The 24,563-nt window shown below is 38.6% G+C and overlaps 1 protein-coding gene across 3 annotated transcripts in view; it reads right to left on the bottom strand.

Annotated features, from left to right (window-relative positions):
- Window positions 1-24,563, bottom strand: part of DLL4 (delta like canonical Notch ligand 4) — a 169,629-nt gene that overhangs the window by 16,842 nt on the left and 128,224 nt on the right. For 2 of the 3 annotated variants that reach the window (XM_044074199.1, XM_044074202.1), the window contains exon 10: window positions 14,361-14,475. In XM_044074199.1, the coding sequence (XP_043930134.1) occupies window positions 14,361-14,475 (115 nt within the window). The remainder of the gene's footprint in view (window positions 1-14,360; window positions 14,476-24,563) is intronic. The other variant, XM_044074201.1, reaches the window with a different exon arrangement.

Below are 24,563 nucleotides of genomic sequence, written 5' to 3'. Positions count from 1 at the left end.
CTGACACTGTCCAGACACACAGATCTCAGCATTATTGAATCTTACTGAGCTTGTCTGCATTAGTACAGGAACACATTTCTCATGTGTGATAATGGTATGAATGTCTGTTACAATATTTGTATCATAAAATGGCTAATAAATAGAGGAAGCACTTCAACTGTGTGCATCTGCATTGGTCAGAATAAAACAGCAATATAATCAGAAGAACAGTTCTGGGCCTCATCAGATGCGAGCTAAAACAAAAACAACTACACACTGCGTCTGCACTGCCAGGATCCTACAGACAGCTTCACTGGAAACTGAAGTCCTCCACACTTCACCTGAAAACTCCATGGAGTAAGTCACCATAGGTGGCAGTAAACAAAGTGCCCTTTGACATGGGCTGCATAGTTTGCAGTCTTGTCATTGAAGAGCAATGCTTTCTGAACATTCAGTCTTAACAGCAATTATTTGTAAAAACTGTACTGGTACTTACTTTAGTGGTAAAGCTACTGCTCTACAAATTCAAGGTAAGAAAGAGAAAACAATAAGGGGATTAGTCAAGGGTAATGTGAGTACCACACAGCACCTATAGTAACGGAGTACTCCCTGTCACACTGTCAGACAGGAGCACATACACGAAAAGAGACATGCTCTGATGAAGCAGCTCATTCATCACAGTCCTACAGTGGTGTAGAACAAATCCAGACATACTGCCACAGGTGCAGAACAAATCTAGATATGTGATACAGGTGCAGAACAAATCTAGGCATAGTGTTACAAGTGAAGAACAAATCGATGCATATTGCTACAAGTGCAGAACAAATCCAAACATAGTGCTACAGGTGCAGAACAAATCCAGAGATAGTGCTATAGGTACAGAACAAATCTAAATATAGTAGTACAGGTGCATAACAAATCTAGGCATAGTGCTACAAGTGAAGAACAAATATACGCATAGTGCTTCAAGTGGAGAACAAATCCTAACATAGTGCTACAGGTACAGAACAAATCCAGACATAAAGCTACAAGTGCAGAATAAATCTACACATAGTACTACAGGTGCAGAACAAATCTAGACTTAGTGCTACTGGTGCAAAACAAATCCAGACATAGTGCTACACTTGCAAAACAAATCTAGGCATAGTGCTACAACTGAAGAATAAAACCACCCATACTGCTACATGCAGAACAAATATAGACATAGTGCTACAGGTGCAGAACAAATATAGACATAGTGCTATTGGTGTAGAACAAATATAGACATAATGCTACAGGTACAGAACAAATCCAGATGTAGCGCCACAGATGCAGAACAAATCTAGACATACTGCTACAGGTGCAGAAAAACTCTAGACATACTGTTACAGATATAAAAAAACAAATCCACACATAGTACTACAGGTGGAGAACAAATCTAGGCATAATGCTACAGGTGCAGAACAAATCTAGGCATAGTGCTACAGGTGTAAAAGTAATTAGGTGTATGACAAAGCCAGATGTATACTACTGTTGTGGAAAAATCCAGAAATAGTGCTATCAGTGTAGAACACATTCAGACATAGTACTACAGGTTTAAAATAAATCAGGTATATAACAAATCCAGACATAGAACTACAGTTGTAGACATAGTGCTACAGGTGCAGAACAAATCTAAACATAGTGGTACAGGTGCAGAACAAACATAGAAACAGTGCTACAGGTGCAGAACAAATCTAGACATACTACTACAGATATAAAACAAATCCAGACATAGTGTTATAGGTGCAGAACAAATCCAAATATAATACTACAGGTGTAGAACATATCTAGACTTAGTGCTACAGGTGTAAAATAAATCCAGACATAGGCTACACATGCAGAACAAATATAGACATAGTGCTACAGGTGCAAAAGAAATCTAAACATAGTGCTACAGGTGCAGAACAAATGTAGACATAGTGCTATCGGTGTACAACAAATCTAGACATAGTGCTACAGGTTCAGGACAAATCCAGATATACTGCTACAGGTGCAGAACAAATCTAGACATACTGTTACTGGTGCAGAACAATTCTAGACATATTGCTACAGGTGTGGAACAAACCGAGATATAATACTATTAAAAGCCTATTATGCAGAACCCCTTTCAAAAACATTTTGACATGAGACTGCATTAAAAGAGGAGGGTCCATGGACAGGCATACTGAAATGGCCAATAAATGAACCTGGAAAGGGGAATAGGAAAGGCCATAAGATAGTAGCTCACACAAACTTTAAAACCAGAGAAGAACTAGCCCTGAATGGGTGCTAATTATGCTGTTGGTATCAACCAAAAAGCTTTTCCATTTGCTAATATATGATTTTCTTGTAACAGGCTTTCTTGCCTCCATTACTTCCTGCTGCACATCCTTAGTAAACAGGTGCCAAAAATGAATTAAGACCATGATGTCGAGGTGTATGAAACACCCCTGTTCTTGTGTGAGTAGATCCAGTCTGGGAGGAAGCTTGTGGTAATTCCCCTGGCCATTTCCAAAAGACGAGAGAACCATGGCTGCCTGGGTCAGAAGGGTGTCACCACGATGATCGTGGGGGATTCCTCCTGAATCTTCAGTAGTATCCTGGAAATTAGTGGAAAGGGTGGAAAAACATACAGGAACATTCCTGTCCAAGGAAAAGAAAAGGCATCTGACTTCCTGGCCTTTTTGCAGGGAGTCTTGAAACTGAATCTTGCCAGTTCATTGTTCAAAGAGGAGGCAAAGAGATCTACTAGAGGAACTCTCCACAGATGAATCAAATCTTGGAAGATCCCCTGATCTAGTTTCCATTCATGCCTGCAGATAGAGATTGTGCTGTGAAACTATATTCTAAGCTAACATGGCTAGTCTGCAAAGGGGGTATGACCTAGTTACCTCTTGCTTGCTGATGTACCGCAGGACTGTGGTATTATCTGTAACCACTTGAAGAGACCACAGGGATCAGAGATGGTTCAGAGAGTTGAGTGCCGTGATCAGGGCAAACATCTCCTTGATAGTTATGTGCTTGCATCTGTCCTTGGTGTCCGACACCCCCTGCACTTTTGTCGCTCCTAAAACCGCTCCCCAAGCAATGGCTGAAGTGTCTGTGTTGACTGACTGCTTTGCAGCAGGGAGGGAGAAGGGGAGACCTGGATTTAAGGATATCTGTTATCTCTACCAAATGATTTCTCTTCTGACAAACCCTAGGACTGGGATTTGTAAAGAGAAAGGGTGTTGGTCCTGAGACCAAAGAGATATCAGATACTACCTTATCCTTATCATGTGGAGGCTGGCTATCAGGAGAATCACAGATGCCATGATATTCAAAATCCTGAAGTATTCCCTCACAGTAACTGGAGCCTGAGAAAAAAACTTAGAAATAGATAAAATAAAGCTCTTTGAATTGAGGAGTCTAGTTGACACCCGAGAAACACAATCCTGTGTGAAGGAGGCAAGAATGACATTTTTAATGTTCTCTTGGAATCACAACTTTCTTAAAAGTGATCTCTCACCCAAGAGTGAACTTCCTGACACCTTGAAAAAGACTCTCCAAAGAAAAGCAAGTCTTCTAAATATGCAAAAATGTGGATACCCTATAGCCTGCAATGAGCTATATCTGAAGCTAGAGGTAACAGGTTGCGAAGTGACATAATTTTGAATTTGAATTTAAGCACTATCACAAACAGATTAAGCAAAGAAAAATCCAAAGCAGTCTCCAAACATTTTGTTTATTTGGCACTAGGAACATCCTTGAATAAAAACCTTTCCCCACCTGGGAAGAAGGAACTGGTTCCATCACTTCTCGGAATAGCATGTGAAGAAGAACGGGAGTAAAAAAAGGAGTCTGATCTGGAAGATGAGTAATGACTCCATGGAAAGGAGGACTTTTTTCCCCTGCCATCTATTGCTTTGTCAAAAATAGTTTCAAACAAATGGGCTCTGAGAATCATTCATCAAAGAGAAAAACAGAGATTCAGACTTTCTGGAAGAAGGAAGGGACAAGGATGGGAAAGGATCACAAGATCTCTTGAACAGTCATTCAGACTTGTTGGACTGTCCTTGGTTTTTGGAGGTTTTAACCTTCCTTTTGAAAACCCCTTGCCATTTCTTCTTAAACATCTGTTTACCTGTATTTTGTTGAAACTGTTATTCTGCTTTTTGTCAAAATTGGAAGAGGAGACAGAAAATCCGGTAGATCATTTCTAAAAGGAGGGCTGAATAATCTTACAGATTCCTTGGATAAACTTGCCTCTTTCATCACACTTGTTGATCACCTCTGCAGTAGAGGAAACAAACATCAAATTTCTACCCAAGGGTGAATTTAAACTCTCTTTTTTAACATTATCTGGGAGGTTCCGAGAATGTGACCATGAAAGCCTCCTCAAAACAGTCAGTTGTGGAAGTATACATTTTTTTCTCCATACCTATTAATAATTTTCACATCCTTATCAGAAAGAGTAGGATTGGAATTGCCTAGGTGTTTAGCAGTGGTGGGATCAACTAGAGCTATAGCTGCTGGGTCAAGTTTGGAAATAGTGTATATAAATTTAAAAAATACATTTTTAAAAGACTGAGAAACTTTATACATTATGTCTGTGTTTTTAGGGACAACTGACTGACTGTCAGGAAAACTGCAAGCAGTAATACACACATCCTCTAAAGCAGACAGGACAGGAGGAAAAGGTTTACGATATAGAAAATCCTTCTGTAACAAATGATAGTATTTTCTGAGGGACTGAGAAACTTTAGTATTCTCCCACTGAAAATACCGACACATTTTAGCAATGCTGTCACAGAAAGAGAAACCCTCACAGGGAGAATCAGAAACTGAGCTCTCTGAGTCTGAATCAGAAATCTGAGGAGAAAACCCCTGCATCTGTCCCCACATCTTCCTGTTAAGATTCAGAATTTTGAATCTCTTCTGGAAAAGAGGTATCCCACTTTCTCTTACCATAAACTACTTTACAAGGATGAATAGCCTCATTAAACCCCAAGCCAGGCCCAGTGAACTACTCTTATCCAAAGAAATTTGAAGATGAGTAGATACATGCTTAGTTTTCTGCTTCTTTTTAATAGGAAAGATGTGGCCAGTCTTGTTACTAATGGCAGCGGCTTCCCCAGGGATAGGTGCAGCATTTAAAACAACAGGAAAATCTTCCCTGTTCCATGGTCAAGCCAAAAAGGTGCCTCTTTCACAGGAAGACAAGCAGCAAATCCTAATAAAAACTGTCGGTTTACAAAAGTTACTTTTTTGACAGAAAAACACAGTAAAAAGCACTTAAACCACTATTCCAGTTCCACAAACGTAAGATAAATACAATTTCTCCACAGAAAAAAATATTTTCACTTTACGCCACTTTTAAAATAACAGGAAAAATGAGCACTCCATTTAAAAGTATGTCACAGTCACATGACAATCTATTAAAACAATATCTAGAGCTTTAAATAATTTTCCTGAAGAGGAAAGTGATAAAACAGCAACACAAATAAGGAAATTAATGTTTTTTTTTTTCCAAAAGAGAACTTAACTGCCCAGCAAAGGAACAGCACTAGCTGACCGTCGATCCTTGAAAGCCTCAGAGGAGCATATTCTTTATCATCAGTAAAGCTCTGATGGGTTTTGCACCCAAACTTGTCATTTAGTCACCTCAGCTCGAGCTGCCTGACAGTTTGGTCATGTGGAAGGTGCCATTAAGCTTTGGAAACTGGCTGGCTGTTGTATCTTTGGCAGGATATAAAGTACAGTTTTGCACCTACCGTAAATGTAGATGTTCGAGTGTTCACCCTGCTGCAGTCACCACACTTGGGTTATCCTGCCATCAGGTGGTCCTGTAGTCGGCCAGAGTTCCAAAGTCTTGGTCCGGTGTCGGTTGCTGTCGCTTCCTCCCTGACGTCAGTGCGCCAGGGGTATATAAGAGGCATCCAACGCCATTTTCTTCAGTTTTTCTTGCCCCAGATGTCAGGTGTCCCCAATAGGTAGGCAATACATATTGCTATATAAAAATATACATGTAAAAATAAAACAATACTTTCAGTCACAAGCAAATACACCACAGAGGTTGTATAGGATAGAAAGGTATGGATAAGTCCAGCTAGTTCAGAGGGGATGGAGGGAGGGTAACCTGGACTGCAGCAGCGTGAACACTCGAACATCTACATTCATAGTAGGTACAAAATTGTACTATGTTCATCGTGTTACCCTGCTGCAGTCATCACACTTGGGTTGAATCCCAAAGCTAAGGATGGGTGGTGGAGTTAAACAGGGTTAGAAGACGCTAGTAGGCCCTGCAAAACTGCAGTGGCAAAGCCAGCTCTAGTCTTAGAATATAGAGGTAAGTGATAGTGTTTGGTGAAGGTGTGCACTGAACTCCAAGTTGCAGCTTCCAGAATATCCTTGGTTGGCACCTCCTTGAGAAAGGCTGCTGATGTAGCTGCAGCACTGGTGGAGTGGGGCCTAATGCTAGCAGGGTACTGGTTTCCCATGATGCGTGTAGCAGAAACGTATGCAATGTCCTATCCATTTTGAAATGGTCTGTTTTGAGATAGCTTTTCCTTGTGATCCTGCAGCATAGGCTACAAAGAGCTGGTCAGAGTTTCTGAAAGCCTTAGTTTTATCCAAGTAGTAATGTAATTGTCTGTGAATGTCCAAAGAGTGCAGGAGTCTTTCTCCTTTGTTCTGAGGATTTGGGAAAAAGGTGGGCAAATGAATGGTTTGGTTTAGGGCCACACTGGATACCACCTTTGGCATAAAGGAAGGGTTAGTTCGTAGAGTGACTCTGTCTTGATGAAAAATGAGGAAAGGCTCCACTGCCATTAGTGCCTGTAGCTCCGAGACTCTTCTAGCTGAAGTTATTGCTAGCAGCAGGGCAGTTTTCCATGAAAGAAACTTTAAATCAGCTGAGAAAGCTGGGTCAAAGGGCGGCAGTGTAAGTTTTTCCAGAACAAAGTTGAGATCCCAAGTAGGTGTTGGTGTTCTCCTAGGTGGTCTTATGTTCTTAGCCCCACTGAGGTACTGTCTTAGGAGAGGATGTGAAAATAAAGGAGGATCCGTGTTGTAATTAGCTGAAATTGCTGAGGAGTGGATCTTAATAGATGAAAAGGAAAGTCCTTTGTGCAACATCTCAGTTAAATATTGAAGAATCCGAGGAATGTTTGGATCAAGGGGATTTTGGCCTTTAGCCTGGTTTCAGGCGCAAAATCTTTTCCATTTTTCTGAATAGGTTTTCCTGGTGCTGGGCCTCCTGGCCTCCAGAATGACATCCATAACAGCTTTGGATAGAGGTGTTGGTTGATTGTTTAGGTAATTTGCCATGCAGCCAGGTTTAAAGTCTTGAACTGGCTGTGTAGAATTTGATTGTCTCGCTGGGTGAGCAGGTGAGGAATTTGTGGTAAAATCCATGGTGGGCCGTGGGCCATGTTCTTTAGAATTGGATAGTGCTGGCGTGGCCAGTCTGGTGCAATGAGTATCATTTGTGGCCTCTCTAATCTGACTTTCAGCAGCACCTTTGCAAGAAGAGGCAGTGGAGGAAAGGCATACACTGTTAATGTTTTCCAACTGAATGAGAGGGCGTCCACTTTCCAAGCTTGTGGGTGGAATGTCCTTGTACAAAATTTTTGAAGTTGGTAGTTTTGGGGATTGGCAAACAGATCTATGTCTGGGCGTCCCCATTTTTGAGTTATCATTGCACATACTTGTGGATCCAGTTTCCACTCGTGGGGATACATGATGTTTCTGCTTAGGTCGTCTGCCAATGTGTTTTTCTTTCCTGGCAGGAATTGTGCTTGTAGTTGAACTTGGTAAGATAGTGCTGTGTCCCACAAGGTCATTGCTTGGCTGCATAGAGGGTAGGAATGTGTGCCCCCTTGCTTGTTGATGTACCACATTACTGTGGTATTGTCCGTCTTTATTATTAGTTGTCCTGGGTGTAAGAGGTCCTTGAAAGCTATTAGGGCATTCTGTACTGCTAGCATTTCCTTTTGATTGATATGCAGATGCCTTTGATCTGTAGTCCATTTGCCCTGAATGCACTGTCCTGCCATGTGTGCTCCCCAGGCATGGTCCGATGCATCTGTTGTCATAGTTTGCCTGTCTGTGGGTAATGTGAAAGGCTGACCCTTGTTGAAGTGACATGCCTGTGCCCACCATAGAAACTCCTGTTGAAGGCAGGGAATGAGTGGTATCATTGTTTCCAAGCTGTGGCTGTGCTGAGTCCATATGCTTTTCAGGTACCATTGGAATTTCCTCATATGCAGTTTTGCAAATGGTATTAGTAGTATGCAAGATGCCATGAATCCCAAGGCCTGCAGACTTTTTCTTGCAGGGAGTTGGTCTTTGTTGCCATTATTTTAAAGTATTGAGTCAGCTGCTGTTGCTTGTCTGGCATGAGGTAAGCCATCTGGGTCGTTGTATTCAAGCTGGCACCCAGGAATATTATGTTTTGTAAGGGCACTAGTTTTGACTTCTTTTCGTTTACTGTGTACCCTAGGCAACTTAGAAGGTGTCTGACAAATGCCAGATGTTTTAAAAGAATGTCCTTGCTTTCTGCTTGAATAAAGCAGTCGTCCAGGTATGGGTATATTTGAAATCCTCTTTGTCTGCAGTATGCAATTACTGGTGCCAGGCATTTTGTGAAGACCCTGGACGCAGTAGATAAGCCAAAGGGCAGTGCAGAGAATTGATAATGGGTTGAACCTGCAATGAAGCGGAGGTATCTTCTGCAATTTTGTCTGATAGGGACATGCAGGTATGCCTCCTTGAGATCCAACGTTACTAGCCAAGCCTTCTTGCCCAGCATGGGAAGAAGCTGCTATAGTGTTAGCATCTTGAATTTTGGTACTTGCAGATAGGTGTTCAGAACTGAAAGATCCAGAATGGGTCTCCATGTTTTGTCCTTTCTGGGGACTAGAAAGAGCCTTGAGTAAAATCCTTGTCCTTGCTCCTGTGTAGGTACCTGTTGAGAGGCTCTCATATCCATGAGAGCTGTAATTTGTTTTTGTGCCTCTGCCCATTGATTTGGTGGCAGGTTTGGCATTCCTTTTATCCTTGGCAAGGTATGAAAGTGGAATCTGTATCCCTGTGAGACAATGTTTAGGACCCATTTGTCTTTTGTGATGATGTGCCAGTTGTCTGCAAAAAGTGCTAATTTTCCTCCCAAGGGAGCTGCCAAGAGAGATTTGCTTGGTAGTTGGAGAGTTCAGTCATTGTGTTTGTCTTCTGCTAGCTTGGGGCCTGTCTTCACCTCCTTTCTGGGTTGTGGCACTCCATTGGCGAGGTTTGTAAGGGCCTTGTGACTGATCTCTGCCCCTTGGACGTCTGTATTTGCCCCTCTGTGGTCTGTCAGAAGCTGTAAAGGACCAGTTTTTTGTTGGCCAATTTCTGCTGAAACGAGGGGGTTGTACCTGTAAAAAATCCTTGACCGTCTGCATAGACTTTGCCTTATCCTCCATTTTCTTTAAAACCTCTTCTGCTTTGACACCAAATAAGACATCCTGTTGTAAAGGTGCATCCAATAGTTTTGCTTTAACATGATCAGGTAGGGTTTGTTTTTTTAACCAAGCATGTCTGCGTATGACAGACCCAGTAACAGCTGCTCTACAGGAAGCTTCCAATGAATCAAATCCACATTGTAAAGTATGTTTGCCCACCTGTTCAGCTGCATGCAACAGATCCTGCATTTCCTTGAATTCAGCCTGTTCAGAATGTGTGCTCAGTTTTTGTTTCAATTGAGACATTAGGAATTGCTGATATTTCAGCATGTGAAACTGAAAATATAATGCTCTCATAGCAAGAGCAGCTGAGGAGAATATCTTCTTTCCCTATCTATCTAGGGCTCTGGAATCCCTTTCAGAGGGTACAGGATTTTTAGCCATAGAAGCTTTAGCCCCTTTGGGACCCTGGGAAATTGTTTCTGGGTCAGCCAGAGGGCTTTTATGAAGGAATTTGTGTGTGTCAGGTACTCTGTAGTATGTGTCTGGTTTGGCTGGAGCAGGAGGTAGGGGAGTCTGGATTTAGACTAGACTCTAAGTAAACATCATCCACAATATCTAAAACTGGAGGGATAGCAAGTGGTCTGTGCTGGGGTAGTAAAAGAAACTCTCGGAGCCTTTTCTTAGAATCAGAGCAGTCCTGGCCTTCCCTGTGGAAATGTTCCCTCATGGTATGTAAAGTTTCCCCAAAGGAGTAGTCTTCAGGGGGAGATGCTGAGGGAATAGAGTCTTCAGCATCAGAGTCTTTATAAGGGGGAAAAGCATAATCCTGTTCCTCAGAAGAATCTGAAGAAATAGAAACCTGGTCAGAGGAAGCATAATCCTCCTCTTGTCTTGGTCTTTTATCAGGAAGGGGATGGGAACCCCTGATTAGGGTAATCAAATCTTTAGCCATCTTAAGCATCTGTTTCTTAGGCACGGGGCCTTGAACAGGAGACTGATGTACAGTCTTTTTTGGTTTTAATGGAGTTTTTAGCTTAGCATAAGATTTAATGGTGAGTGTAGTCGGTCTGAAGACACCTTCTGAAACCGAAGGCATTTCTACTGCACCGGGATCACCTTCTGCTCCGGTGTCGGAAGGGCCTAATGAAGATGGTTGTGACGGCCTAGTACACTCCGCTTGAAAATCCGTAGCTGTCTGGGGTTCCATTTCTGTGGTCATCAGGGGCTGCGTAGGCACCTCACTGAAAACCGGAGAACCGGCGACAGGCCCAGCAGAGGCCTCGGAGTCTGGCTTGGTTCTAGGCTGCCTGTCCTTATCCTTGCATTTTTTATGCATGCTGGTTGTTGGATGCTCCGACGGCATGATATAATTAAATTTCCTACCAAAGTAATGTCGTGCAAAGTCAAAACGGCGTTTGATAGTTTGTTTATTAAACCTAGCATAAAACTGACAACCTGTGACGTCGTGGTCTGGGCCTAGGCAAGGAATACAATAAGAATGGAAGTCCTTATGAGGTATTTGCTTCCCACAAGAAATGCAATTGTTAACTTTTTCTGACATCGGACTGAGGCAAGAAAAGTTTCCTCAACAGGGTACTTAGCTTTATTGAAGACTTTGGACTGAAATTCGATTCGAAAATCTCAGGTGTCGGCTGACTGGCACTTGCGAACTGCTTCTGCTTCGGGCACCGCATTGCAAGAAAGACTGAAGAAAATGGTGTTGGATGCCTCTTATATACCCCTGGTGCACTGACGTCAGGGAGGAAGCGACAGCAACCGACGCCGGACCAAGACTTTGGAACTCTAGCCGACTGCGGGACCGCCTGATGGCAGGATAACCCAAGTGTGATGACTGCAGCAGGGTAACACGATGAACATCCAGTATAGCTAAGGCTAAGGCTACTGCAACAGTGATCATCAGGTGTAGAGCAAATCCAGACATGGTGCTACAAGTACAGATAAAATTCAGACATAGTGATATAGATGTAGAACAAATCAAAATATAACACCTCAGGGCTTTGATGACAAATGACGGCCCATGTGTTCTCCATAACTGAAAGTATGATAGTAGTGAAAATGTATTAAAGCAAAGCTATATAACACTACAGAGCAATTTTGTCATCTTAAAAATTATAGTACTGACAATTCAACATGTATTACTAGGTATGACAGCTGTCACTCTCAGTTCAAGCAGTGATGTTCGGTCACTGTTAACATGTAAGGCTAGCAGTAAAGAAATGTATTACTTATAACTGGAAAAAAATAAGCCTTCCCCTGATATAGTTGATTTAATTGGAAACCCTCCACACAATCGAATGCTAATAATCGCGAATGTGTTTATCATCGGTAGAAGTGATCGAAACCCATTCGATTGCTTCTGCCGATGTTAAGTCAGTGCAAGACTGTGCACAGTGGGGATTAGGAAAATTGCCCTTTCCCACTGTAGAGTGATCTCGGAGTTGATACATATATATATATATATATATATATATATATATAATTATCAGGGGGTGCTGCGGTGAAAACATATGTGTTTTGTTTTTTTCTATATTTTGGCTTTCGATCTTTTGGGATTGATCATTAACCATTCCACATTGTATACTTTGATGTTTAGAAGTACATCCATTTAATCAAGTTAATGCATAATATAACTGAATTAGGAATTGTTACTAACAGTGCAAAACAGAAAAACAAAGCTTCAGAAAAATTGTCTTTATGGACAAATAACATTACTAAATTAATGAAGGTATTCAGCCTCTCCATAATGAATAAATAATTGTTTTCCCAGCAGTTATATATCATATAACTTAGTTCTGACCTTTTCATTTTTATTTGTTAAAACAAACCTTTTTTGTGTAAAATTTATTAAGAATCCTGAGTGCTTAGCCTCCATAAATTATCTGTTTAGACATATTTGTGTTAACTACTGTTTTGCAAAATTACTGTTTCATGATTACATTTACATTTATTGAAGATATATTGCTTAAGGTATTAATTGTAAAGTTATATTAAGTTATTATGTTAAATAAATAATTGTGAATTTGGAAAAAAATATGAAAAACGGTCACTAGTAACCTAAAAATTCAAGGACGACTATGAAGTTCAATTAAAAACTCTGCCAATTCTATGGAAGCCTGGTGTACATAATTTTTGGTAATCTGCATGTTTGCTTATTTCATCATTTTTGGTGAGGAGATGGTGGTGGTGGGGCCCTTAACAACAGGATTCTTAAGCCCATCATTTAAATATTGTCAAAAATGAGATACGTAGGTTTGAAGTCCTTCTGAAAGAAAAACAACTATATCCTCAGTCTTTGGCATTATCACATTAATCTCTAACTACCTATATATGTATATATCTAGCTATAAAACAATGTTTTTGCTTGTTTTTAAAATACTAGGTCTTGCATGTGCCATGGCTGTTTCTTTGTGTAGGTGTACTAGTATGTCTTGGTCTGTGTTTTTATCTTTTGTGGTTGATATTTTTGCATATGTTTTTGGTGTAATATATTGCACTTATACATGGGTCCCCTACAAAAGGCTGAATGTATGTTTGGTTGGTCAACTGCTATTTAGATGATTGTTTATGATTGTCTAAACAGCTAGTCAACAGGTATCCAAGATTGTACAATTCCCTGTGTTGGGGATAATGCCCTGTTTGTGTAATCTCTGAGTTAGTATATATAACTAACAGGGGCAGAGTGTGAGGCCCTGCAAAAAATTATATTTTTATTTTATTTTTTTAAGTTTAAATTTTACATTAACAGAGGCTTTTTTCGTGCATGAGTAGTTGCATGTCATGTTTTTCATGTCAACCTTGGGTGCATTCGATCTTTAGTAATGTACCCATATATGTATAAGCATATATAGATATATAAATAGAGAGATAGGTTTATATACATACACACACACTTATGTATGTATATATATGTATGTATATATATATATATATATATATATATATATATATATATATAAACACACACGCACACACACACACACACACACACACTTATAAAAATAAAATGAAAAATAAACAATACAGACTCTACTGCTGCTCCCTTTGTTATATACATTCCAGAAAAATCCTATTTAAGCACTTTTTACAAACTACCAAACTCAAGGGCTCTTGATAGTATCACAGAAAGAATATGTGACAACCCATACAGTGTTAAAGGATAAGTACTATTTACCTGAGAGAAGAATATATGGTATCACCTGGAAAATAAGAGGGTTTGACTAGGCAAAGAGCCTTATAAACCAAACACACATACACACATACATAAAATATATATACACACACCCACACCCAGCCCCCATATACACGTGTGCGTGCACACACACACACACACACACACACACACACACACACACACACACACACACACACACACACACACACACACACACACACACACACAGATAGTCAAACACCATTTTTCTCTGTGTGACTCTCTCTTGCTCAATTTACTTCACTATGGGACTCTGGGATCTGGCAGTCTGATAACCCCCCCCATGTTTTTCAAAGTGTCAGATAAACTAAATGAGATCTTATCATTGCACCAGGGTACACTGCTTCCCCCAGGAGATGCATACTCTGAATTCTGTCCTGATATCCCCTGCTACTGGCCGGAAGTTTAGGAGCGAGTGTGTTAGACTGGTTGCCCAGTGCTGTGCTACTAATGAAACTTGCTGGAAAAAATAGATATTCTGTTTTTGTGGTATGACACAGTATGCTTCTGATAATCCATTACTAGCTGCTTTCATAACTGAAGCACACTGAAGTTACTGTTAATCAATAAATAAGAGTAAACGGTTTCCTTGTGATGGGCTGATTACAGAGCTGTGTGCTGCAGCAGCAAGTGTGTGTTTCTTTCCCCTTACTCTGTTCTCACTTCAGTAATCATGTTACCTTGTCATATTACAGCACGTTAAATGAGGCTCACTTTTCACTTACCTCTGTTGCTATGACACACTCATTCCGTTCCTCTGCTATAACAAACACAGACTGGTACATTGAATCCCGTGAAGAACATATTGTTGATATCCTGCACTCTGGCTTTCCACTGCTGCTGAAAGAAGAAGAAAGAGACATACAAAGGTGAATTACGAAAACTACGGCAAGGCAATGCATATATATCTTCTTTAAACTTAACAGGATATCTCTGAACAAGTTCTGTTTATCTTCCTTTCTCCAAACAAAGGATTACTAGCCAAAGACTACATAATTTCATCTTTGCATTCTCAGTTTCGCATACATAATGTGAAATAATAATAATTTTACCTGCCATTGTAGTCATCCTCCCTGAAACTACCAAACCCTAGCTTGTCTCTCATCCCTCCTTTCTCTTCCACTGTCAGTCTTAATATCCATCTACCTCTCTGTCTCATTGCTTAACCTCTACATTACCTCACTACTCCATCTGTACCTATACTGTATATAACTACTTTGAAATAATGAACACTGTTTTCCCTACATTTACATTGTACCTGAGTTTTTGTTGTAAGAATTCAGACATTGTACTCTACTGCTTTTCTGTATGATTTATTGTAAATGCTTTTTGCAGTTTGATCTCTAACATTTGTCCCCAACTGTTTTCTGTAAAATGTTATTGTAAAATGTTATTTCTCCAATTGTTTTAGCTGCCCATGCAATTTTCTTGCTGACTTTATGTAAAATGTTAATACTGATTGCGGAGCATTTCTCCTCGGGTCTTCACTGAAAATGAGCCAATGCTCAGCTGGACTAACCCAGTTAACAAATGTAAAATAAATAAATAATTAATAATAATTCCCTCCCTCTGGAAAATATCCCACGTCATCCCACTCCATATAGGTGGTAGCTCTACAGACATATCCAACTACAGACCTATTACCGTTCTTTCCCCACTAGCCAAAATAATGGAGAATTGTGTACACAAACAACTAATATAATACCTTATACAGAATAAATTACTATCCAACTCCCAGCATGGTTTCAGGCCATACCACAGTACCACCTCAGCCCTACTCTCCTTTACTAATGCAATAAGCCAAAACAGAAACGACAACAGGCTAACATCTTCCCTCTTCCTTGACCTATCAAAAGCCTTTGACATGGTCAACCATGAACTTCTCATACTGTCTTTAAAATCTATTTCCCTCAATAAGCACGCTATCCAGTGGTTCCAGTCCTACCTGACTGGTAGACAACAGGCAGTACTATGGCAGGGTAAACTCTCCATTCAGCTACTTTGCACACTCGGTGTCACTCAAGGCTCCATACTTGGACCGCTACTCTTCTCTATTTTTATCAACAACCTTCACACTGCTATCCCTAAAGCTACCTGTATTTAATATGTAGATGATTCCACTTTGATCTGCTCAGCCACCTCCCCATCCAAACAGCAAATCTTAACCCAAATACATTTAACACCATTGAGAACTGGGTCACCAACCAACGCCTACTACTGAACCCCAATAAAACTAAACTCCTACTCTTCACCCCCACTAGTAGATCTGCCACACTGTCATTCTCTGTCACATCTAACAATGGCACCACTATCTCCCCAGATCAACATCCTGAACTTCTAGGGGTTATCATAGACAACAATCTCAAATTTGACCTACAGGTCAAAAAAAACATACAGACCCTCAATAAGAAGCTCGGATCACTGTATAAAAACAAGACACTTTTAACCCTACTGGCTAGGGCTGCAATCGTCCGATCACACCTACTGTCTACTCTTTTATATGCCTTGCCTGTATTCTCAAACCTCAACAAAACCGAACTAAGTAAGCTATCCCATAGCTACAACCATATTGCCAGATTCACCACTGGCTCCACCTGTAGAACTCACCACTGCTAGAACCTGAAACAACTAGAGTGGCTACAACTGCCCAGCTTAATACAATTCAATCAACTCTTACTAGCACACAAAGTCCTGTAACACCCCGAGGATACCCTCTCACTAATAAATATTATTAAGCCATATAACAACCTAAGATCCCTATGGTCAGCCAATAGATTACTGGTCCAAACCCACAAAGCTAATAACTCAGCTGGTGAATCCCTTTTCACCAACTTTGTTGGCAAAACCTGGAACTCGTTGCCAAACTATATAACTTTACAATCCTGCAAAAGTCTCTTAAAAAAAAACGTCAAACAGCATCTCAAAGTGAACCGGCTATGCCCATGCACCAACTCTGACTAAGCTATAAATTGATAGCATAACCATTAATTATCATTACATGTAACTACGCCACCTAGCTATGTATCCAAACTAACTTGTAACAGCATCTGTCCAAAAGAATTGTGAACTCCCTATTAGGGAACACTACATATCCAATGAATATAATGTAAATAATCACTCTGTTTTCATATATTCTATTGGTTTTGCTTAATTTCATGTGTAAACAATTTATGTTTTGTCTATGTGGAGTTTTGTTTTTCAACTTCTTGTATAATCAATGTATGTTTTTGTCTATGTGGAGCTTTTCTCCCCGGGCCTCCGCAGAAAATGGGCATGTATCCGGTCGGACTATCCTGGTGAATAAATGTAAAATAAAATAAATAAATAAATAAATAAATAAATAAATAAATAAATAAATATTAAAATACATAATCAGCTAATGTTTATTTTCCCTGTATAGTCGGACTATCCTGGTGAATAAATGTAAAATAAAATAAATAAATAAATAAATAAATAAATAAATAAATAAATATTAAAATACATAATCAGCTAATGTTTATTTTCCCTGTATAGAAGGGTAAAAGTTGGTTGGGTTAAAGATATGCTTCTATAGGGCAACCAAGTTTAACATGCTGGAGATGAAAGTTTTTTTTTTGTTTTTTTTTTTTATGGGAGGGTGGATGGAACAATCAGTGTTGTAAAATCCACAGTACTGTAATGTGAAGGTTTTCAAGTCTTCTTCCTCGTTCTGGGGGTGTAAAATAAACAGATAATAGGAGGACATATACAAGTATTGCATGCACAGTGTGCCAAATCTTTACAGCCTTCCCTATTTATTTTGTATCAAGATCCCCAGTAATCTCTCAGGATCAGCATGATGCTCAGACACAGAAAACAATTAGTTGGTTGTCTTGTGTATAAACACAGATACCAACTTTACCTTCACATAATGAGTGATACTGCATAGGAGCCTATAACTGAGGGGGCACCAGTATAATGTCAATGATAATGACAGAAAAGTTAAATATCCTGGAGAAATATGCTCATTTTTTTAATCTGATATAATGTCAACTCAGTACTGATATATTCTCATGTATGCCAAATTCTTTCCTTGAAAAGAGACTTCTTTTGTACCAATGCAAAAGGCAACTTAGCAGACTGTCACTATGAAATGCCAGTTAAACAACACATTTGATTGTTATCTACAGGATGCAATATCTCAACTATCCTTTGATATTTCTTTGTAAAACTTTCATGGAATTATTTTTGTATATTCAGTTGCATACTGCATTTAACACTGCTATTCCAACCTCATGGACTTAAACGCATCTCAGTCCTGAATTTGGCTTGCTCATATTTAAAATGATCAGTATGAGGAGATCTGATGGTGGTATATTATCTGTGACAGAATATATGTTTTTTTTTTTACATCTGATGTAAAGCTGACTCAGTGCAGATACATTATGGATACATATTGAATTCCCAACCCTGAAGAGTACATTTATGCCATCTTCATAACAAAAATGCAGCATAGTAGACTGACACCATAAAACATATGTAAAAACTTGCATTTAGTATCTGTGCATAGCAGCTTATATCTCAATTACATGTAAGAGTTCTTAGCAAACAATTTAGGAAACATATTTATATTGTCTCTTGCATACTGCATCTATAACTACCTTTCTACCATTAGGGGTTTATACACAGTTCATTGCTGAATTTGCCTGGATCATATTGCCCTTGTCAGAAGAAAGATTTCAGGTGTAGATCACATTTTTGAAGAAATGAAAGGTTTAACTTCAGGTAAAATTCTAGTTCAGTAAAGAAGTGCTGTGGTAGCTTTTTGAATTCTCCACTCAGAGGAAGAGTAATACACCCATCACAAATGAAAACGAAACTTAATACAGCTTGACAGAATGAGAAAATAAAATCAAATAATTGTTTCTGACACATTTGCTGTCTGCATGGAGGGAACAATACTCCAATCACCTTTTAGAGCCAGTGCTGTTAAGTAGTGGGACAAATCCCTAACTTTGGCCCAGGTGACTTGGGTTCGATTAGCAGCTTAGGCATCTGAAGTGCTGGTAAGGAGGGATAGGTGTGCCCATCCAGGATTAAACTATGTTCACCGAAGATGCTGCCTGAGAAGAGGCATCATCAACACTGGGGAGTAGCTCTCACACATTGTCAATGAACATAGGCATGGAGAGGTGGGGAAATAAGGTTAAGTCAAAATAATAGTAAAAACCTCCATCATCATCAGCAGAAACAATTGCCAGCACTGTTCTGCAAAACGCATTTAAATTGCCTGCACTGTTCTGCAAAACGCATTTAAGATCCTTGCTGGTCCCAGCACACTTGGAGAAGCTCATGGTAGGAAGGAGGAGCAACTAGATGGGGGTATTGGGATGAAGCAGGGAGGAAGGGAGAAATAAATGTTTCATTCTCTTTTGACAGCTCTTAGTTAAACTTTTGGGACACCTAAACTAATATGCTGAAGTATGTACTGCTCCTGAGATTTCCATTCCAGCCTTACAGGCAAAAATTCACCTCATTGCTGAAGATGGCCCATATTGCCATGGTCCATAGAAGAAGGTTTATCACATAATTCCAGTATGAGTAAAGCTCACCTTTCTAGAAATATATATATAATGTTTACTTCTAATGTAATACAAGTAGAGTATTAATATGCTGCAAACAAATTTTCCATTCTTTACCCATAACAAACTTAGTGTACCTATACCTTATTGTAACTGAACATAATACATTCTGTCAATCTGCAAATTCTAATGACCATGTGAGCCTTTTGGGAGTCCCTACTAATAATGTGTTATATCTCAGAAATAATTTAATATTTTATAACATAAAATATAGCCAATGTATCTGGATATATTATTAGAAGCTACACGTGTTGTGCTTGTAAGTAAAAAGGAAATAAAACACCTAGCCTTGTAGGAATAGTGAAATATGTATAAATTTATGGTGAACCAAATCTAATGATTTTTTTTCAGCATAAAATACTGTAGTGAATAAAAAAGCACAAGAGTCATGTTTTACAAACATAACAATATAATAATACCTCTATAATCCCAAATGTGTATTTTTATCTTCATTTCTTTCATGATATATGAAAACATGAACAGTTCCTATAGAATAACATTCCTTCTGATTAAATGCTTCTACCTTGAATGTAAAGAAAACATTTGGATTGTTTGCAAACAAAAGTTGTGACAATTATTTAAATGGGAAATATTTTAGCTTGCATAAAGAGCCTTCCCTGACAAAAATGAACATCTTTATGACTTTGTATGCCTCAGATGTTTTACTGTTATTAAGTGAAATATATTCTGCTACTTATAATGCATTCAGCTTGTTTTCCACACAAATAAAATGTCCTTAATGGCACTATTACAACTGATGAACTGTGTGCAATGTATAAGTTCATCATTTAAATCACTTTCAATCGACTGTGAAAGGCTACAGTAGATTCAATACTTGTTACTCGATCAGTGATGAACAGCTCACAAACTACTGTTGAGACTGCTCCATGGGGGGAGAATCCTGAAAGATGCTAAATATTTGATTAAGAGACTCCATCTCAATGAAAATCAAATATGGAAATGCCAGAAATTAGTTCCACCAAAAAAATGTAACCATGAAAGCATTAAAAATATTTTCCATATTTACTTTGCTGACCAGTTTAAAGTTTTGTGATTTCACATTTCTGATCCATTACAGTTGTAACATATTTTCTCTGGATTCTAACATGCTTAACCTTTGACAATTCACTGCATAATAATCAAACAGTTGACATGCACTGGACATTTAAAAGGAATTGTGTATAAATCCATTAAGACAGCAAGCCCAGCTCTGTGAATTAGAGGGATAAAGCTGACTTGAATATAACCTTATTATCATCTGTCCTACGATTCAATACTGTCTTCCTGCTCTTAAACACAAGATGAAGTATATCTTCTGGAATCAGACCAAAGCAAATTTGCTAAACTGATAACACTAATACAAAATAAAGACTTATCTCTCAACTTAGCACAAACCTTCTGGACAGCCAAAAATAATGGGGGTGGGGAACAAGGCCTGAAATCAAGACTGATTTTAAATATTGATCTGATAAATTTAGAAAGTTGATAGAATAACAGGTTATGTATTAGTGTGCATTTTCTGAAGGATATGAAGTCTGTAACTCAAATGTCTGTCATCATTTAATAACTTCAGTTCTCAATGATTTGCCAGAAAAAAAATGCAAATTTTATGAGGAACAGACCAAAAATAGGAGGCAAAAATTTGGACATTCTTGAAATTCTGGGCAATTGAGAAGCATGAAAAAAGGCTAGTTTGTTTAGTGGTTGCATACTATTATAGTTGTAAATATAGGATTTTGAAAGGAAAACTGTGTTACAATTTTAACACTATGAATAATGAAAATCTATGCACGTTCTGTAGAATTTACTTATACACTGGTTACTAGTGTCTATCGAATATCAGATCCCTAACCAATGGGATGGTAATCTTAAGTTTGCATTTGATCTGAATGAGTCTGTGTTCTTAGATGATCCCTGTCCTACAGCACAGGATCCCTGAACATATGAATTTATTATACATGAAAAGTAAGGTAAAATTTGAGGCCAAGTGCCTTACAGAATACATAGTATTCTGGTTTGACAGTAGCATACAAGGTGCATAACAGCACATGAAATCATCCTACTACAAAGGTGCATAACAGCATAGAAAATCATCCTACTACAGCAGTATAAGGAGGCCAGATGGTATAGATCAGTGTAAACGGACAATCTGAAGGGGGTAATGACAAACAGCATAGACAAGATTTGAGCTTCTTAACCAATTTAAGTCAATTTTCTAGACTTAATATACATTGAAGAGTAATATGCATAATTACAAAAATCCCATTAATTACATTTCAGAATACCCCTATTCCATGCACATATTCAGGATGTCTGAGTTTTATAGTTTTGTAAAATGTACACTGAACATTTTGCTGTTTGACTGTCTAAAATTGCAGAAGAGCAACCCATTTAATTCCTACATTGCTTGGATTAAAAAAGAAAGAAAACAAAACACAAAGGGTGTGAGAATTTGTGTAGCGTATGCAGAGAACACATGATCTGTTTAACATTGGATTGTTATTACTAACACATTTTTACCCAAAGGCCCTTAAAATGCAGCAGTTCCTTTAATTTATATGAGTAAACTTATAATCTATACCAAATGTCTTTCTGTTCCCACATACGCAAACATACACACAGACACACACACACACACACACACACACACACACACACACACACACACACACACACACACACACACACACATATACACTCTCTTGACAAAACCAGGATGGGTGAAAATCCATTTAACATTATATCATTAAAAATAGAAGAGAAAAATCAGAAACAAGAGTCTAGATTTCAAGTGATACAGAGCATTGCTGCAGTGGGCTTCTGCTTGGATGATGCTCCATGGTACCACTCACAACAGACCTCAACATACTGATGAGATGCTGGAAAGAGCACATCTAAGGCGCAACTACAGCAGAATTTGGCAATCCTGGCTCCATCACAACTTCAACATGTTCATAATGCAATTCTGTCGCATGTAATGCATTGTGTTACATACATGTTTCACAGTCCAAAGGAAGTGAAATCAGTGGTATAAGAGGAAAAACACAAACTGTACAATGACTGGCAGAGTGATGAGTGGCAAAAGGAAGGGAGATTCTTAGATAAAAATCACACAGAGAAGATATGGACGACAAATGCCCATAAGGGTTAACATTATGAAACCACATCTGTGGAAGACAGTCACATGGAAAGTGTGCCCATACAATAACTGACAGAGGATGCAAATATGGACAGCAAACAGAGCAGAAGTAATTTACACAAACTACAGAAGAAAAATGCTTTATCTGTCTTTTTACACCTAGCCAAAACAAAGAGATCAAAAGCCCCAACCATAATCCACCATAAAAAAACTGCAGCTTTCAAACATCATTGTACGGCTCCATTCTCTTCTATACCTAGCAAACTGCTAAACCAATGGATGTCAGGTTACACATCTCTGACTTCATACTAGAGGCACACCATACAATTCAGTTATACCCTGTCAATTTATACTTCCTTGGTATTAAAAGCAACATTTCCACCATTTTTTATTTTTTTTTGAACAGAGTGTAGGTGCAAGACTACTCATGATGCCTCGCAAGATTATTCGTATATACATAAATTGTGGAATACATCTTTCAGAATTACATATGTTGAAAGTGCAGTTACCAGCTCAGTCTTGCACTTTACTTCAAATATAATTGTTTTGGAATCTTGTCTGGGATATAGTTTCAGAATGGAAGCATTAAACAGGCAAACATGCATACCTCTCAACCTCTTGGTGCAAGAAATCTGGACAAAGCCAGAAATAATGGGAGGACAAGGCCTCAAAATAGGGATAGATTGTAAATATTGTTTCTATAAACTTACTTGTTAGAATAACAGGTTTTGTCTTATTAAGCATTTTCTGAAAGATATGAAGTGTGAAACTGAAATGTCTGTCATTATTTACTATTATTTAGTGGCTTCAATCTTCAATGATTTGCCAGAAAACCACAAATTTTACAAGGAGCAGACCAATAATATGAAAAATCTGAACATTCTGTGAAAATATGGAAATAATCACAATTTGTGTTAGAAGCATAAGAATTTACTGCTTGCTTGAAATGACACATATATCACAATGCAGACATTTAGTAAAACATGGGAAGCACATATATTCTACCACAGTAATTCAATAAATGTTTTCATTCCAGCATTTCCTGAAAAATATTCATTTTACCAAATGCTTAGAGAATGAATGAGAGGTGAAGAGGTATCACAACTGGACTTTTTACTAAAGAAATACATCAAATGACAGCTTTTTAATTTGCTTTTTTTCTCCTTTTTCACAAATTAAAAGCACAACAAAACTGTAGTTTAGGTAATACAGTGTACGTTCAGTAGTTGTACGCCATTCAGCTTTTTTGCTTCATTCACACAGTATGCCCCTGCCTGGGTCCAGTACTGCAATCAAGTCTATATGTTATATTCATATATTTCTTTTTAATGAGCGCATTTTCACTTCCATTATAATGTCGTTATAGAGCTTTAGTAAAAAATTACAAATTTAAGTAAGGACACCTCAAATGTTGCCTACTTTTTGTCTTTTTACCCAAATATGATTTATACACAAACCAGATAGGTACCACACTGACACAACATCATGAGTTAGTCTAAATAACTGTGAAACAGTATACAGATTATGGCATAATTAGGCCCACAACTTCAACACACTTTTAAATGATAAGACACTATGGAATACGTGTCTGAATACTTTTCTTTCACAGATCATTGAATGGAGCGATGCTTGGTAACCTTTAGAGAAACTAAATTAAAGCAGTTCAATACGCACCTGACAAATAGAACTTTTATACTAAATTGTAAAAGTGCCTCATAAAGTGGCACACTGCGGACAGGGTTCTCACAGGGCTCCATACTATACTCTTGCTACTTTCCATATCAATTACTAGGCTGCCTGAAGACCTTTCCTTTATAAACTGCACCGCATGCAAATGATATCATCTTTCTAATCTCAAACTCTTGCTTTAGTAAACTAGACAATACACTACTGAACAATTTTGCCCTTCTTTTGGAACACACATACACATATGAAAAAGAAAAAATATCAGGCAATTAGGACCTAGAAAATCAAAAATTCCTTTGGTAATATCATACCGTATGTAACACAAAGAAACTACCTAGGAGTTGTCTTTGACCAACAACTCACTTTTTCCACCCATGCAGAATACATAACTGATAAAATCCTTACACAACTCATAGTCACTTAAGATTCACAATCTACTTCATTATTTTTGAGGCTAGAAAAGCAACCGGAACACACATATGCTTATCCCCAAATCTGTCACT

The sequence above is a fragment of the Protopterus annectens genome, chromosome 6.part0 (assembly GCF_019279795.1).
Source record: "Protopterus annectens isolate FY-2018-M chromosome 6.part0, PAN1.0, whole genome shotgun sequence".
In the NCBI taxonomy this organism is placed as follows: domain Eukaryota; kingdom Metazoa; phylum Chordata; order Ceratodontiformes; family Protopteridae; genus Protopterus; species Protopterus annectens.
This window is presented reverse-complemented; position numbering and strand designations above follow the sequence as displayed.